The sequence below is a fragment of the Myxocyprinus asiaticus genome, chromosome 30 (assembly GCF_019703515.2).
Source record: "Myxocyprinus asiaticus isolate MX2 ecotype Aquarium Trade chromosome 30, UBuf_Myxa_2, whole genome shotgun sequence".
Classification (NCBI taxonomy): domain Eukaryota; kingdom Metazoa; phylum Chordata; class Actinopteri; order Cypriniformes; family Catostomidae; genus Myxocyprinus; species Myxocyprinus asiaticus.
In genome coordinates this window covers 2,534,807-2,551,777 of record NC_059373.1, presented here as the reverse complement: position 1 = coordinate 2,551,777, position 16,971 = coordinate 2,534,807, and the positions used below count along the sequence as shown (strand labels likewise).

The 16,971-nt window shown below is 43.6% G+C and overlaps 1 protein-coding gene across 1 annotated transcript in view; it reads right to left on the bottom strand.

Moving 5' to 3' along the window:
- Nucleotides 1-9,210: 9,210 nt before the first annotated feature.
- LOC127420675 (serine/threonine-protein phosphatase 6 regulatory ankyrin repeat subunit B-like) overlaps nucleotides 9,211-16,971 on the bottom strand; it is a 69,585-nt gene continuing 61,824 nt past the window's right edge. Inside the window, exons 26-29 of the mRNA XM_051663125.1 lie at nucleotides 15,522-15,979; nucleotides 13,668-14,584; nucleotides 12,395-12,541; nucleotides 9,211-10,433 (exon numbers count right to left, since the gene is read on the bottom strand). Coding sequence (XP_051519085.1) covers nucleotides 10,279-10,433; nucleotides 12,395-12,541; nucleotides 13,668-14,584; nucleotides 15,522-15,979 — 1,677 coding nt within the window. The 3' untranslated portion in view covers nucleotides 9,211-10,278. The remainder of the gene's footprint in view (nucleotides 10,434-12,394; nucleotides 12,542-13,667; nucleotides 14,585-15,521; nucleotides 15,980-16,971) is intronic.

The window sequence follows — 16,971 nt, the reverse complement described above, 5'->3', positions numbered from 1 at the left end:
GGAAGCCCGATCGGGGCAGACAAGCGTGCTGGGGAATGGGAGGTCCGCGGGGGGATACCCGGCAGAGGCGGTCCCATTGGGGTCCCCAAATCACCCCCAGTGCTAGCCGCGCTGGCCTCAAACCCGTGGGTAAAAGGACCGAGGCGGGAGCCTCTGGGGTGGCTTGCTTTCTTACGAAGGCGAGCCGCGACCGCAACGTTGCCATGGACATATTCTCGCAATGAGAATGTGACCATCTATGAACGCTGTCTCCGCGTGAGAAGTGCCCAGACACGAAAGACAGTGATCGTGACCGTTAGAAGGCGAGAGATAACGAGCACAACCAGGAATAACACACAATCGGAAAAGCATCTTTAAAAAGACGCATCTTTAAAAAGACGTTCCGTGTGTGCGCTCTTTTAGAGAAATATATACTCTTTTAGAGGGGAAAAATGCTCTTTCAGAAAATATACTCTCTAGTTTTTCTACCGAAGCGCCCAGGGGCGTTCTCTGCAGTGCACCAGTGCAGAGGAGGGAGAAGCCGCTGAAATGCACCGTCAGATCCAGCAGGTGAATGAACAGTAGTATTCAGCTCAGCGAGCATGACCGTTCGGCTCCGAAGTGAAAATCTGAATGAGTGGTTGCATACCAGCTCCTTTTATACCCGTATGTTCGGGGGAGTGGCATGCAAATACCACTCACCAATTTTCATTGGCCTTTTATCAAAGACCAGAGGTGTCTCGGGCTCCCAAGTGTGACCCCTAGTGTCACTACATCGACACCAACGTCGAGTGAGTGACAGATACGGAACTAAACACACAAACTACTAAACACACTTAAACTGCCCACACTTAATATAAACATACTTTACTGAACTAAACTAAACTAAACTATACTAAACACACTTAAACTACAGTAAACTAAGGCACACTAAACTAAAATAAACTTGCAGGTTCACCACCTGGTCCCTAAAAGGGGTGGTGGGAACCTTGGGCACATAGCCCGTTCGGGGTCTCAGGATTCACGTGAGAGTAACCCGGACTGAACTCCAGGCACGTTTCGCTGACAGAGAACGTTTGCAGTTCACCTACCCTCTTGATGGAAGTGAGCGCAGTCAGGAGGGCAGTCTTCAAGGAGAGTGCCTTAAGCTCGGCTGACTGCAAAGGCTCAAAGGGGGCTCTCTGTAGACCCTGAAGAACTATGGAGAGATCTCATGAGGGAATGAGGCGTGGTCTGGAGGGATTCAGCCTCCTGGCGCCTCTTAGGAACCTGATGATCAGGTCATGCTTCCCTAAGGACTTACCGTCGACTGCGTCGTGGTGTGCTGCTATGGCGGCAACGTACACTTTCAAGGTGGAAAGGGACAGCCTCCCTTCCAGCCTCTCCTGCAGGAAGGAAAGCACTGATCCGACTGCGCATCTCTGGGGGTCTTCGCGTCGGGAAGAGCACCACTTAGCGAACAGACGCCACTAAAAAGGCATACAGGCGCCTCATAGAGGGGACCCTAGCCTGAGTGATCATGTATACCAACGCGGGTGGTAGACCGCTTAGGTCTTCCGCAACCCATCCAGGAGCCAGACATGGAGATTCCAGAGGTCTGGGCGCGGGTGCCAGAGGGTGCCCCATCCCTGAGAAAGAAGGTCCTTCCTCAGGGGAATTCGCCAGGGGGGAACTGTCGCGAGGAGCATGAGGTCCGAAAACCACATCTGGGTAGGCCAGTAGGGTGCTACCAGGATGACCTGCTCCTCGTCCTCCCTAACCTTGCACAGGGTCTGTGCAACCAAGCTCACTGTTGGGAAACGCATATTTGCGTAGGCCAGGGGGCCAGCTGTGTGCCAGCACGTCTATGCCGAGGGGAGCCTCGGTGAGGGCGTACCAGAGCGGGCAGTGGGAGGATTCTTGGGAGGCGAACAGGTCCACCTGTGCCCATCCGAATTGACTCCAAATCAGCTGGACCACCTGAGGGTGGAGTCTCCACTCTCCCCTGAGGGTAACCTGCCGTGACAGCGCGTCCACTGTAGTGTTGAGGTTGCCTGGGATGTGAGTGGCTCGCAGCGACTTGAAGTGCTGCTAACTCCAGAGGAGGAGATGGCGGGCAAGTTGTGACATACAATGAGAGCGCAGACCGCCTTGGCGGTTGACATATGCTACCATTGCCGTGCTGTCTGTCCGAACTAACACGTGCTTGCCCTGGATCAACGGCTGGAACCTCCGCAGGGTGAGCAGAATTGCCAACAACTCGAGGCAGTTGATGTGCCAATGCAGTCGCGGGCCCGTCCAGAAGCCGGCGGCTGTATGCCCATTGCAAACAGCACCCCAGCCCGTTTTGGAGGCGTCTGTCATGACCACGACGTGCCTGGAGACCAGTTCTAGAGGAACACCTGTTCGTAGAAACGAGAGGTCGGTCCAAGGACTGAAAAGATGGTGACAGACCGACGTGATTGCCACGCGATGTGTCCCGTGGCGCCATGCCCATCTTGGGACTCGAGTCTGGAGCCAGTGCTGAAGCGGCCTCATATGCATCAACCCGAGCGGGGTGGCCACTGCCGAGGACGCCATATGCCCCAGGAGCCTCTGAAAATGTTTCAGTGGAACTGCTGTTCCCTGTTTGAATGCTTTCAAACAGGCCAGCACTGACTGGGCATGCTCGTTCGTAAGGCGCGCTGTCAAGGAGACTGAGTCCAACTCCAATCCGAGAAAAGAGATGCTCTGAACCGGGAGAAGCTTGCTCTTTTCCCAATTGACCCGAAGCCCTAGTTGACTGAGGTGTGAGAGCACCAGGTCCCTGTGTGCACACAACATGTCTCGAGAGTGAGCTAGGATTAGCCAGTCGTCGAGATAGTTGAGAATGCGAATGCCCACCTCCCTTAACGGGGCAAGGGCAGCCTCTGCGATCTTCGTAAAGATGCGAGGAGACAGGGACAGGCCGAAAGGGAGGACTTTGTACTGATACGCCTGACCCTCGAACGCGAACCGCAAGAAGGGCCTGTGTCGAGGAAGGATCAAGACGTGGAAGTACGCATCCTTCAGGTCTACTGCCGTGAACCAATCTTGATGCCGGACGCTCGCCAGAATGCGTCTTTGCGTCAGCATCTTGAACGGGAGTCTGTGTAAAGCCCGGTTCAGTACTCGCAGGTCCAAGATTGGCCGCAACCCACCGCTTTTTTCAGTATGATGAAGTAGGGGCTGTAAAACCCTTTCTTCATCTCGGCTGGAGGGACAGGTTCTATCGCGTCCTTCCATAGGAGAGTAGACGATCTCCGCGCGCAGGATGGCGGCGTTTTCGCCCTTGACCAAGGTGAAGTGAAAACCGCTGAACCTGGGCGGGCGCCTGGCGAACTGAATCGCATAGCCGAGTCGGACGGTCCGGATCAGTCATCGCGACGGAGATGGAGAGCACGAGCCACACGTCCAGAGGGACCAAGGGGACAATGTCGTCGGACGTACCGGCAGGTGGGGCCTCGTGGCGGGGCAGAGCGCGAGGTGCCACAGCACGTCGTGGCCGTGCTGAGTCTAGGGACATCGAAGCACTTACCTGGCTCCTTGTGACCACCCACGGAACAGCCTGGGACAGGGGAGGAAGAGACCTGTCCTTGTAACCCGTGGAGACTGCCACATCGGGGGCGGCTGTGTGCCAAAGCTGGGCGTTCAGGGGCGGAAAGGGCACCGCTGGAGCGCCAATCCTGCAAGAAAAAGCCCGTGGACGGTAGTCATGGAGACGACCGTACGCACCGGGTATGTGACCCAGGGAGGAAGGAAGCCGCTCTTTTGCTGAACTGTTGGGTGCCGCGGCCACTTGGACGTGCGGCGAAATCAAACAAAAAGGCAACAAAAGATTTTCCACCCGGCCCTCCACCGGGGGATGGAGTGGTCTTCCTACCAGCTCCACGTGAGTGGGTTCCCTCGTCCCTGGGTCGCCCATCTCAGGGGCACTTCGAGGACCTCCGAGGGTTCTTCGGCGCTGGCTGTGAGACGGGTGGTGTCGGCTTCCTGCAGTGGGCTCCACGCCGGGGCCGGGCCAAAGGGGCGGGCTGCGGCGGAGCCGGTGCAGTCACCGTAGGGGGACACCCTTGGCAACGAGCAGACAGGGTGCGGGATCTTGAGCCGCGCCAGGGCAGGATGTGCCAGATTGCCTCTGTCTGCCGCTTCACCGTCGAGAACTGCTGGGCAAAGTCCTCGACGGTGTCACTGAATAGGCCCGCCTGGGAAATGGGGGCAGCAAGGAACCGTGTCTTGTCGGCCTCGCCTTTAGCCATCAGGGACGATGTGAGCCTACAGGGCTTGGACGGGAACATAGGGCGTCCACGCCAGGTGGTGGCGCTCTGCGGGCATAGGTGCACCGTGAGCGCCTTATCCACCGGGGGAATCGCCGTATAGCCCTTGGCCGCCCCACCATCGAGGGTAGTGAGAGCGGGTGAACTGCGGAGTCAGAGCCTGGCAGTAAAAGGTGCCTCCCACGACTTCGTCAGCTCCTCATACACTTCCGGGAAGAATGGCACTGGAGCGGGGCACGGCTGCTTTGAGCGGTGCCGCGAGCCCAGAAACTAATCATCAAGCCGCGAGGGTTCAGGGGAGAGTGGAGGGTTCCACTCTAACCCGACGCTCGCGGCCGCCCGGGAAAGCATGTCCGTCATTTCGGCATCGGCCTGTGACTGGGTGATCGTCCCCGAAGGGGGAAGCCCAGCTGAGGCTTCTGTGTCCAACTGGACAAGCCCGCTCTCCGATGCTGCACTCGAGAGCCCATCATCTTCACGGGCTCCGAACAAGAAGCCAGACTCGCTGTGAGACGAGCCGGCAAACTCATCCGGAAGCCCGATTGGGGCAGACAAGCGTGCTGGGGAATGGGAGGTTCTTACGAAAGCAAGCCGCGACTGCAACGTTGCCATGGTCATGTTCTCGCAGTGAGAACATGAACGATTCATAAACGCTGCCTCTGTGTGGGTCGCGCCCAGACACGAAAGACAGCGATCATGACCATCCGAAGTTGAGCGATAACGACCGCAACCAGGAATAACACACAATCGGAAAGGCATCTTTGAAAAGACGCGTCTTTAAAAAGACGTTCCGTGTGTGCGCTCTTTTAGAGAAATATATACTCTTTTAGTGGGGAAAAAGGCTCTTTCAGAGAATATACTCTCTAGTTTTTCTGCCAAAGCGCCCAGGGGCGTTCTCTGCAGTGCACCAGTGCAGAGGAGGGAGAAGCCGCTGAAATGCGCCGTCAGATCCAGCAGAGGTGAATGAACAGTAATATTCAGGTCAATGAGCATGACCGTTCAGCTCTGAAGAGAAAATCTGAATGAGTGGTTGCATACCAGCTCCTTTTATACCCGTATGTCCGGGGGAGTGGCATGCAAATACCACTCGCCAATTTTCATTGGCCTTTTATCAAAGACCAGAGGTGTTTCGGGCTCCCAACAGTGACCCCTAGTGTCACTACATCGACACAACTTCGAGTGAGTGACAGATAGGGAACTTCAGTTCCAAAATATTTCAAAGTAAAAAAGTAACATGTTGGGGCCTGGGTAGCTCAGCAAGTAAAGACGCTGACTACCACACCTTGAGTCTCAAATTCTAATCCAGGGCTTGCTGAGTGACTCCAGTCAGGCTTCCTAAGCAACCAATTGGTCCGGTTGCTAGGGTGGGTAGAGTCACGTTGGGTCAACCTCCTCGTGGTCGCTATAATGTGGTTCTCGCTCTCTGTGGGGTGTGTGGTGAGTTGTGCATGGATGCCACGGAGAACAGCGTGAAGCCTCCACACGCACCACATCTTAGCAGTAACGCGCTCAACCAGCCACGTGATAAGATGCGCGGTTTGACGGTCTCAGACGCAGAGGCAACTGAGATTCATTGTCCGCCACCCGGATTGAGGCAAGTCACTACGCCATCACGAGGACTTTGAGCGCATTGAGAATTGGGCATTCCAAATTGGGGAGATAAGTATCATGTTAGCATACTTAGCTCCAAAGAGTTATTGCATTTGTAGAACACTTAACACCATATTATTGGTCACCTTAGGACACTAGAATCAGTTTGTTTGAGTATGTTTGTGTGTTTTTTCAGCACGGTCAGACCTCTCTTCATCTGGCAGCTGAGAACGATCACTCTAAGGTGGTGAAGCTGTTTCTGAGGCACAGACCAGAGTTAGCCACACTAGCTAACGTGGAGGGCGTGACTTGCACACACATCGCTGCGTCTAAAGGCAGTGTGGCCGTCATTAAAGAACTGCTCACGTTTAATCAAAGAGGACTACTCACCCTCAACAACAAGGTACGGAAGTCAACGGTTAAAGATAGGTCACTGATAACCATTGCATAAAATACAATGAATTATAATTGCTATGCTCTTGCTATATCCGCAGGCTAACGGCTTGAGTCCGCTGCATTTAGCTGCTGCTGGCGGTCATATGGAGGTGGTGAAAGTTCTTCTGGAGGCCGGAGCTTCAGTGACATTGGAGGACGTAGTGAGTTAGAAAGAATGAGACACATTTGAGGCAGCATAATTAAGTTCCCTTCCTTTTGAACAGCCTTCAGTCAGACACATTTTTACTAATTGCTTCGGGGTTTACACATCATTATTTGTATGTGTTTTGTTTTCATTTTTTTCACACCGGTCCATTTTAACGATTTCGGTTTTACCTGGCCCAAAATGGTGAGTTACAACAAAACAAACTGTGATTGGTCACTGTACATTTCATTCAGACAGTATGTTCCTGTCTAACCCTGTGGTTTTCAGGAGGGGATGACTGCCGTACACCTGGCTGCCAAGAATGGACACACACATATTCTGGAGGTGCTCAAAGCCAGCGTTTCACTCAAGATTCATAGCTCAAAGGTGTGTTTTTTTTAAATTAATTAACTCGTTCATGACCATCCGAAGTTGAGAGATAACGAGCACAACCAGGAATAACACACAATCGGAAAGGCATCTTTGAAAAGACGCGTCTTTAAAAAGACGTTCCGTGTGTGCGCTCTTTTAGAGAAATATGTACTCTTTTAGAGGGGAAAAAGCTCTTTCAGAAAATATACTCTCTAGTTTTTCTGCCAAAGCACCCAGGGGCGTTCTCTGCAGTGCACCAGTGCAGTGGAGGGAGAAGCCGCTGAAATGCGCCGTCAGATCCAGCAGAGGAGAATGAACAGTAATATTCAGGTCAATGAGCATGACCGTTCAGCTCCGAAGAGAAAATCTGAATGAGTGGTTGCATACCAGCTCCTTTTATACCCGTATGTCCGGGGGAGTGGCATGCAAATACCACTCGCCAATTTTCATTGGCCTTTTATCAAAGACCAGAGGTGTCTCGGGCTCCCAACAGTGACCCCTAGTGTCACTACATCGACACAACGTCGAGTGAGTGACAGATAGGGAACTAGTATTAGTACTTTACGGTACATCAAAGAATACTACCATATTACATGTCCAACAAAAAGGTACTGTACAATAAAGTGTGTTGTGAAAGGTGCTATACAAAAAATAAAAAAATAATTCAGAAGGCCCCTGGTTTATCATGACTATATAAACATGGCAGTACCATACTTGTGTTTTGTTTGTTAAACCATAAGCAGAAGCACACGCATCCAATGGCGAAAGTGCTCAGTGTAGGTGCTTGACCAAAAAAAAAAAAAAAAGAAGAAGGGCAAAATAGCTAAAAAAAAGATAAAGTCGGCACAACACAGCTCCAAAAATAGAAATGTAATATATTCCCACCATGGTGACGTTTCGACCCACCTGGCACTTTATCAGACCAGGTTGTTAGTGTGGGCTACAATTTCGAGTCCACATAATGGCAAACTCAAATTATTGAAGATGTGAAAATTTTACGATGGTTTTGAGATATTTATGTGCAATAGTAATAGAAAGAATACTGGCAGTTCAGGTCAAGTTCGGTAAGCCACCTCTTTATTTTTCCATGCGTAAGTATGAATAATATTATTCTTTAACACAAAATCATCCTGTTTTGCAAAATTCCAAGAGTTTAGTGCTTCTGAATTCTTGCGCTTACTCTTATGTTAAACAGCGAGATGAAAAGAGAGTGCCACAGCAGAATAATAAAAATTAAGTGCTTTTATGGATGTAAAAGGAGCAAAACAGGATACACAAATGCCTTGTGTTTGGTCTATATGTCTAATAAATGAAACTAATCCGTCACTTGAAAGAGTGACTTACGGTTACTTCACTTAAATGTGGTTAATGTCAGGACATTTAAAAAAACTGATCTTTTAATTTTCTGAGAAATACAGTCTGAATTTCCTTCTGATGCAGGAAGGTTGAGTTACTCTCTTTCTGTTTCTCAGTGTAAACACGGAGCCGAAACTGAACTTTCATAAAAGTGAAAAATCTACCTCATTATAAATGTTTACTCTTCCACTCATTGCTCTGTCCCAAGTTAAACTTGACAGTGAGTTTAGACTCATAAACGGATGAATAGTTTTAAGTGTAAAAGCCATTAATCTCCACCGAAAACCACTTGGCTCTCATTTGGCATAAAACAGGTTAGCGAGAGACACTTCCTGTGTCAGAGAGAATGCGAGAGTGGAAATCATCATATATTTGACTGTACGACCGAGCTCTATGGCGCCTGGTTAACCTCACCTCAAAACGGAGGAAGGGGATGACAGCATAAGCCATCAACGTGTTATTCTCAAGTCTTTACTCCCATTGAGACAAATGAATCAAGCAAAACAACTTCAAATCAATACAAGACAGAAACTAATTTTTAGCTAGCTTCATCCTTCATAGATGTAATAGAAAACAGAGTTTGGGCCAAATTTGAGAGAGTTTGGGCCCCAGTTGGGTCAGTTGTCAGTAAAATGTACTGTATGAACTTGTGAATTTAGTAAGAATATGGCATATTTATGAACGTATATATTGTCCCAGATAGCAACAGAGTTTGTGCCAAATCTGGCTTACATTTGTCACTTCTGGTTTGGTTCTGACAGTGGAATTGTAACGCCTTTGACGTGAGACCGGACTACTTTTCATGTCTAACAGTAAATGCGTCTCTTAGTGGGACAGAATGAACGAACTGTTCATCTTGGACGTTCAGGATACAAAGCAGATGAAAGGTCAGGCTGTTGTAAAATCAGAACGGAAAAACCACAGTTTCTCTTCAACAGTAACAACAGTCAAAAACAAACAGATGATGTCATCATTAATATGTGTAATATGCAAGAATATATAACAATAAGGCAGGGTTTACTTTTACTTTTACAATTGTTTTTATTTCTGTTTTCAGGACAGTCCAAGTGCAGAAACAAATAAACAAATTTATGAATATTTGTGAGGTTGTTGACATCATAGTAGTATGACTTACTACTGAAAAAAAAATAGACTCCTGCTGCGTTCACATTATTGACAGATTACCGCAATTACAAATTTCAGACTTCTAAGAAACGTTTCCATTTAATGGAACTCTTTTAATGGAACCCGTAAATACTAGTTTGAAACTCGTAACTTTTGTTAAAGCTTCTACTTCACCCCCTTGAATGATGTGATGTCAAATAAAAACAACCAAAATTGGATCAACAAGTTCCATGTAATTAGGTAGCAACAACCTCTACATGTTTGATATACCATTTTATTCTAACCAATAATCGGGTGTCCGTTCTTTGTTCTTGAATCATTATATATATATAGTATATAGAGAGTATATAGAGACAAATTAATGTCATGATTAAGTGTTTTACTGTCATCAATAACAAAGCCACACATTATGGCATTAAGAGTAGAAAGAGTTGTCATCTTGTAACTACAGTAATTTTGACACGATATCATGTGAACGCAGCATTAAAAAATAAGTTCAATAAGTGAACTAACACCTGAAAATTTTTTATAAATGTATAATTTCATTTAGCATGTGCTACATATACAGTAAATTATTGTAAAACTGTATGCAGCATGTGTGTCATTAACATATAGGTTCCGTAGAAATAAAATTTAGTGCAAAACATAAAAAAAGGACAAAGAAAAATGAAAGACATTCATCCATATCATTAACACTGATATTTCTGTGGCACTAGTCTTAAAAAAACAAAAATAGTAATACTGTAAAACATACTGTTTTTTCTCGTTGCATAATGCTGCATTTCATTGAACTCATTTAACATTTAAGTGCAATAGAATGACACAATGATCGCAACATAAACACTCTAATTATAAGCTTGAAAACGACATATTTCATTAAAGTGACTAGTGAGCAGTGAATATGAGAAACAGATGAAGGTTTGCACACAAACTAAAGCTAACGCTACTGTATTAGACAGGAAGTGCTGAGGTGTGAGAGTGATGCTCATGGGCAGTGCAAACTCATCTGTCATGATGAAGAGGTTGGTCATTCGTCTCAGATGGTGTTCTGTCTCTCGGTCGATGTTGAGATAAAAACTGGTGGACCACCGACGGCCAATCAACAACATTCTCCACACGCAACTCTCCGCCAGTCCTGGACATCGTGATCTGACCATCTGTACAGTAACATGAAAGAATGCATTCAGACAACATACTAACACCTGACAACCTCTGGATAATCTTACTGTTTGCTCATAGCATTAAGTATACAGTACTTAATACATACATCAAAAGAGAACAATTTACCCCTTGTGCATCAATAAAAAAAAGTTACTCAGAGGTCCTTAGAGGACAAAAATGTCCACGTCAAAAATCTGCCATAATAATATTATATATTAATATTATTTTCCACATTTAATTAGTTATTTTTTTAACCAACATCAGTCCTGATCATAACTACCAAATATTCATTCATTTTCAGGATTTTAACCCTTTAAATGCCAGTTTGTTTATATAATGCCACTGTTGTTTTTTACACACACACATTTCTCAATACACACATACAAAACACACTGACATCCATGCCAACACACCCACACAATTTTAGCTGCATCATTTATTCAATTGTCCTGCAGTGCTCTATAATACAGCAAACAGAGAATAGGGGAAAAGCATGAATTTGCTCCATAGGCTAAACATGAGAAAAATGGCGCCACCTGGTGGAAAATATTAACATTTTGAAGCCAGGGCTCCGGAATGAAAGCATAATATCATAGAATTCATGATTTTATGATTTAATGGCACTGGGATCAAATATTGCAGTTTTAATGGGTTTCAATGGGGACACCTGAGTAACTATTTTGTGTACACAGTGTATTATAGATGTATTATAGGAACTGAGGTTGAAATATCAAAATTCCCCCTTTAATACACACCTCTAGTGAAATTTATGCCGTTGGCATTAACAGCCAAAATGATCGAAAAAACAAAAATGAAAAAGACAAAAATGTCCCAAAGGTCGCACAAGGGATAAGAGTGATTCACCATTTTTCTAGTAAGTATCACTTCATTAGCAGTATCATAATTTACTATTTTCTAAATGTACTATCTAATTTAAATGTACTATTCACAAACTATTCTCATCCTGTAAATGTTTCTAATTTTCATAATCTCATGTTGTCTGTTTTTTCATCCACAGCTTTCACGTCTAATGAAACATAATTATATAAACATATTTACAATTAATATTATATTCAATAAATCAATAAAAATATGATTATTATAAACATTTGAATATATGTATTTAAAAAGATATAGATTATTACTGTATTATTTTTTAACGTAACCTGTTTCCTGCAGGCACTCTTACGGACACGTGTGAACAGACGAGTTAGGGGCTGTTCACACCGAATGTGGTTTTGTGTTTCTGTGCTGTTTTTCAATTGTTTTTCTATGTAAACATTGCTGGATGGACGTCTTTGATTGTTGTGCCACGTCACGGATTGTTTTAGCATCTCGTGCAGGACCGCCGCATTTTGTAGACACAAAGCAATTTAAAAAAATTTAAATGCATCTTGAGACACCTGCGTTCTGTTCATTTGTACCGCTGTGTCTAGCTTTTTTTTACCGTAGGTGTCAATTCAAAAGACTTCATGTTACACTTTTACACATGATTCCAGATTGTTCTTCACCCAGCAAAGTTTCAGCACTTCATAAACGGTAAGGTGACATTTTTTTCCCTTGTTAAAACTGTGAATGTTTACTGTTACTATACTGTTATGAATGTTGCCTATGATGCTTACATAAAATACAGCCTCTTGCAATTAATTTACTTGCTCGGAGAAGAAATTTTTGGTTGGGTCGGGTTCAGGCTAAAAATTTGCCAGCACCGGTCGGGTCAGGTTGGGTCGCACGATCTCCAGTATGGACTTCAACTAAATGCCCTTTCATACCTCTAAAGAGCAGGCATCAACTTTTCTCTTAGATTGTAAAAAACAAGTAATTTAATTGATGTGTACTGGAATATTTCCATACTTGATGCTGAATTCAGCAAACAGTTTTGGAGTATAAAATAGATTGTGTGTTGACCGACAAAACTAAAGGTCCAACAAGGCATGAAGTGTTAGTGTGTACTTGCCTTCAGGGATAATCTGCGTTTTCTTGTTTCCTCTGACCCAGCTGACAGATGTTTGAGGCAGTTGATCAAGCGAGCGAAAATCAGACAGACCGTCAGCATCTTCATCTTCTTTCATCAGACCATCCCCAACACCAGAGCACATCTTACCTGTATAAAACATAGAATATAGACACAGAAAAGGAACTCAACACCACAGACACACACTTCTTTGTAATATGAATAATAAAAATAGAAAAGAGAGCTACTAACAAACAAGAAACCGTAAATGGGTGTTTCTTCAACTTTGGGCACTTTTAGCATTGTGGATTTCTAAGAAGACTCGTTAAAACATGTTTCGCACTCTAATGTTTGATGTTTGTCTACTAACGATGTCCAACAGGGTATGCACATGCATAACAGGAGATTTATGTCATTTTTGTCATTTTTTCTGTCATTTCCATGCTGATGGAAATGACATTTTTAATGTTTCTGAAATGAAATGACTGACTCCGTCTTGCTGAGGCTAATTTCATAGCTAACATTTTACACATCCTAAATACACACAATTAAATCATCACAATTTTTGCATAATTTGGAAAAGCACAGCTTGATAAGAAATGACGGCCAATATAAATATTTGATATTTCCCTCGTTTTGTTTCAGATTTCATCTCAAGCATGCTCTTCACTGACACTTTTGTCCACTTGGTTAACAAGTACACTAACTTTTGAACAAACTTCATTAAGGGCAAAATTGTTTGTTGTGGTGGAAATGACGCCACAACTGTGGGACAGTCGAAATGTTTTAAAAATTGGTAGAAATCATTTTCACACAATAAACATTGAAATTGTTTATGCTTATTATTGAATTTTTTATTAATTAATTAACTAATTAAAAATATTAAGTAAACTTAAAAACATTATTTATTAATATATTATTTTTTTACTATTAAATTATATGATTTATTTAATGTGTCCTATTATTTATGTTTATTATTATATTTTATATATTACATTTTATATTGTTTCACACTTTGTTTAAATTATTTCAATATTAAACGTAATAATTAGTATTTTTATAATAAATTGTTTAATATTGAAAGTCTGGGTCTGGGACAAGACTAAATAATCAAATCTATACATAAATATATGTATGATGAGGGCACAGAAAAAGTTTCCTGTTCAGTTTTAATGCGAAATTCAAATAACAAAAACGAAAAAATGTGAATAACAACCCCAAAACATAAAACCGCCCGAAGCTGAAGAAACACCAAAAGATGAAAAGTGAATCATACCTCCACATTTGCACAAAACCTTGATGTAGTAAAACAGGTTGGTGAAAAGATTGAATGGAGACGGTACTCCAGACCTCCGGCTCATATCCCGAATCAGAACGGCACGGCCGAACTTCCACTCCATGTCGGACTGGGCCTGGATGCACTGGTATGTGTTGCTCATCATGGCAATGAGCAGATTGATCAACACAATGAACGTCACCACCAGATAAACACCAAACACCATTTTAGCCAAAATAGCTGTCGCGGGAGGCGACCGTTCCACTTTGGGAATTTTATCCGGCTCGGTCATACCAAACAAGGCAAAGAACAGCAGGACAGACATATTTAAATGGCCAGGCACAGGGACTTCTGTAGCATTGACTGTACTATTTGAATGCTGAAGGATTTCTAGTGGATACAGAGGTTGGCATAAGGCCGTGAGACTCAATGTGAAAGCCGTATGGAATAGCATAAGGATGACGGTGAAACGGCACAGATCTTTTATCAAGTCTCGGATGATGATGACCCACGGGCCGAACAAGTGATGGAACGTCAAGAATTCCAGAAGCTGTATAAAGCCCAATGTCATTGCGACAGCGAGGAGGACGTTCCTGGCGAACAGGCAGTGAAGATGAGTCGGTGGCCACCACTGGGAGAAGACAGCCATGATGTGGCAGAGCAGCGCAGCAGTGGAAAAGCCCAGGAGGAGGAGTCGAATCCATGCTAAACCAGTGCGCTTACCTGGGAAGGTCAGTTCAGATACCAGTATTCCACACAGCCAGATCAGCAACAGACATTCAGACCAACTGGGCACGAGACGGCCTTCGGAGAGCGGGCTTATGGGCGGGTAAACGATTGTCAGGATGAAGAGGGCCAACAGGAGGATGTGTGACACCAGATGACTCAATAACTTCACAATGGGGATGGTGTTAAAGCTGTATGGAGTTTAGAAAAGAAAGACACAAATTTGGGTCCTACTTATATTAGGTGTCTTTAGTATGAACTAACATACAATGCACTTAATTTGTAACTACATGTTGTTCATCAAAATTATCACAAAAGCCACATTTGCTGCTACTGATGTTGAGGTACAGGTAGGTTTAGGGGTTAGGGTTAGGTTTAGGGGTAGAGTTAACAGTGTAATTACAGATGTAATTAAATGCAGGTACTTTAAATGTATGTAAAATGCAACAACACATATGTACATAAAAAGTACATTGTATCAAATGCTTAAGTAGATAGTAGTTAAAGACACCTAATATAAAGTGGGACCACAATATAAAATAAATATTGACCATATTGCTTCTTTTCTTGCTAAATATTCGCTCAGATATATTCAGGGGTTAAACTGGGATTTTTAAGTAGGGGTAACCCCAACAAAACTGAAAGGATTTTTAAATAATATCCCTCATATTATGCACTGTTTTCTGTGTCCAGAAAAAAACTAAATGACTACTGCATGCAATATATATATATATATATATATATATATATATATATATATTTTTTTTTTATTTTTTTTTTTTCAAACGGATTGCTGTTTTAACCATCTGTTTGAAACAATTCTGTATTCTCAATTCATTGTTAAGCATATGTGAATGCTAGATTTGTCAATATTTATAATAAATATTTGACAGTGATCATGACATGATTTTTGTACTTAAGGGTATGGACACATATTGAATGATAGCAATTTTGAAAAGATTTGCCACCAAAACGTAGCTGATTATCTCTGAACATTCACTGGTACATACACTTTTATTTTTTGCAATCCTGTAGCCTATGTTGTCCTATCTTTCAAGAATCAGTGAATTGTACAGTTCCTTTTAAAGTAAATGTTATTATAGAATTTGAGAATGTCAAACCCTTTACCTGTGTCTGAGTGGCAGTGAGAGGGCAAGCCACAGAGGAGGACAGAGAAGCAAGCAGAAGAACAACAGAAGGATCTTCAACGAGTCCCACTGCAGGCTTCCGTACCACACATCTGTCAGGTACTTCTGCACCGCTGGGTGAGACATCACACCTTTCTGTCTCCCCTCGATCAGGCAATCCAGCACACTGGCACCTCGATGGTCTACAGCTCGGAGGACTGGACCCGCACCTAGATCCCCGGCTAAGGCAGCTAGGGCTAAGAGGTCAGAGGCCATGACCTCACAATGATGAGCAGCGGCGTGCAGGTCAACTGAACGCTCCTTCTCTCTCAGTGCGGCCAGAGTCAGAGCTCGTGAAAGACGGACAGCTGTATCCAGCGGAGCGGCAGAGTGCAGTACAAACTCTTCCAGAGCAAGATTATCATTCATTCGCCCGCACACCATCAGATTGAAAACAAACTGCGGACAAAACATGATCAGATTGGAAAAACTGTAGACAAAACACCATCAGACTGAACACAAACTGAAGGAAAAACTCCATTAGATTAAAACACGAACTGCAGACAAAATGCCATCAGATTAAAACACAAACTACAGACGAAATACAATCAGATTAAACACCAACTACCGACGAAAACATCAGATCAAACACAAACTGCAGAATAAAAACACCATCAGATTGAAAACATAAAAAAGATCAAATATAAGATTAAACGCAAACGGCAGACAAAACATGATAGGATAAAACAAATGCAGCCAAAACATCATTAGATTGAAAACAAACAAAAGATGAAACATTGGATTAAACACTAACTGCAGACAAAACATCATGAGATTGACAACAAATTGAAGACAAAACACCATCAGATTAAACAAACTGCAACCAAAACACCCTTAGATTAAAAAAAAAACTCACAAACACCATCAAATTAAATCAAAAACTACAGATAAATTATGATCATAGTAGAAAAAACACACTACAGACGAAACATCAGATCAAAAACAAACTGCAGACAACACCATCAGATTCAAATAAATACTGCAGGCAAAACATCATCAGGTTAAAACAAACTACAGGCAAAACACCATCAGATTAAACACAAACTACTGAGAAATCTTTAGATCAAACACAAACTGTAGAACAAAAACACCATCAGATTCAAACTTTAACCGCAGCCAAAACATCATCAGATTGAAAACATACAAAAGATAAAATATAAGATTAAACACAAACTGCAGAAAAAACATGAAAGGATCAAACAAATGCAGCCAAAACATCATCAGATTGAAAACAAACAAAAATGTAACACTGGATTAAACACTAACTGCAGACAAAACACCATGAGACTGACAACAAACTGAAGACAAAACACCATCAGATTAAACCAACTGCAACCAAAACACCCTTAGAAAAAAACAACCTCATAAACACCATCAGATTAAATCAAACT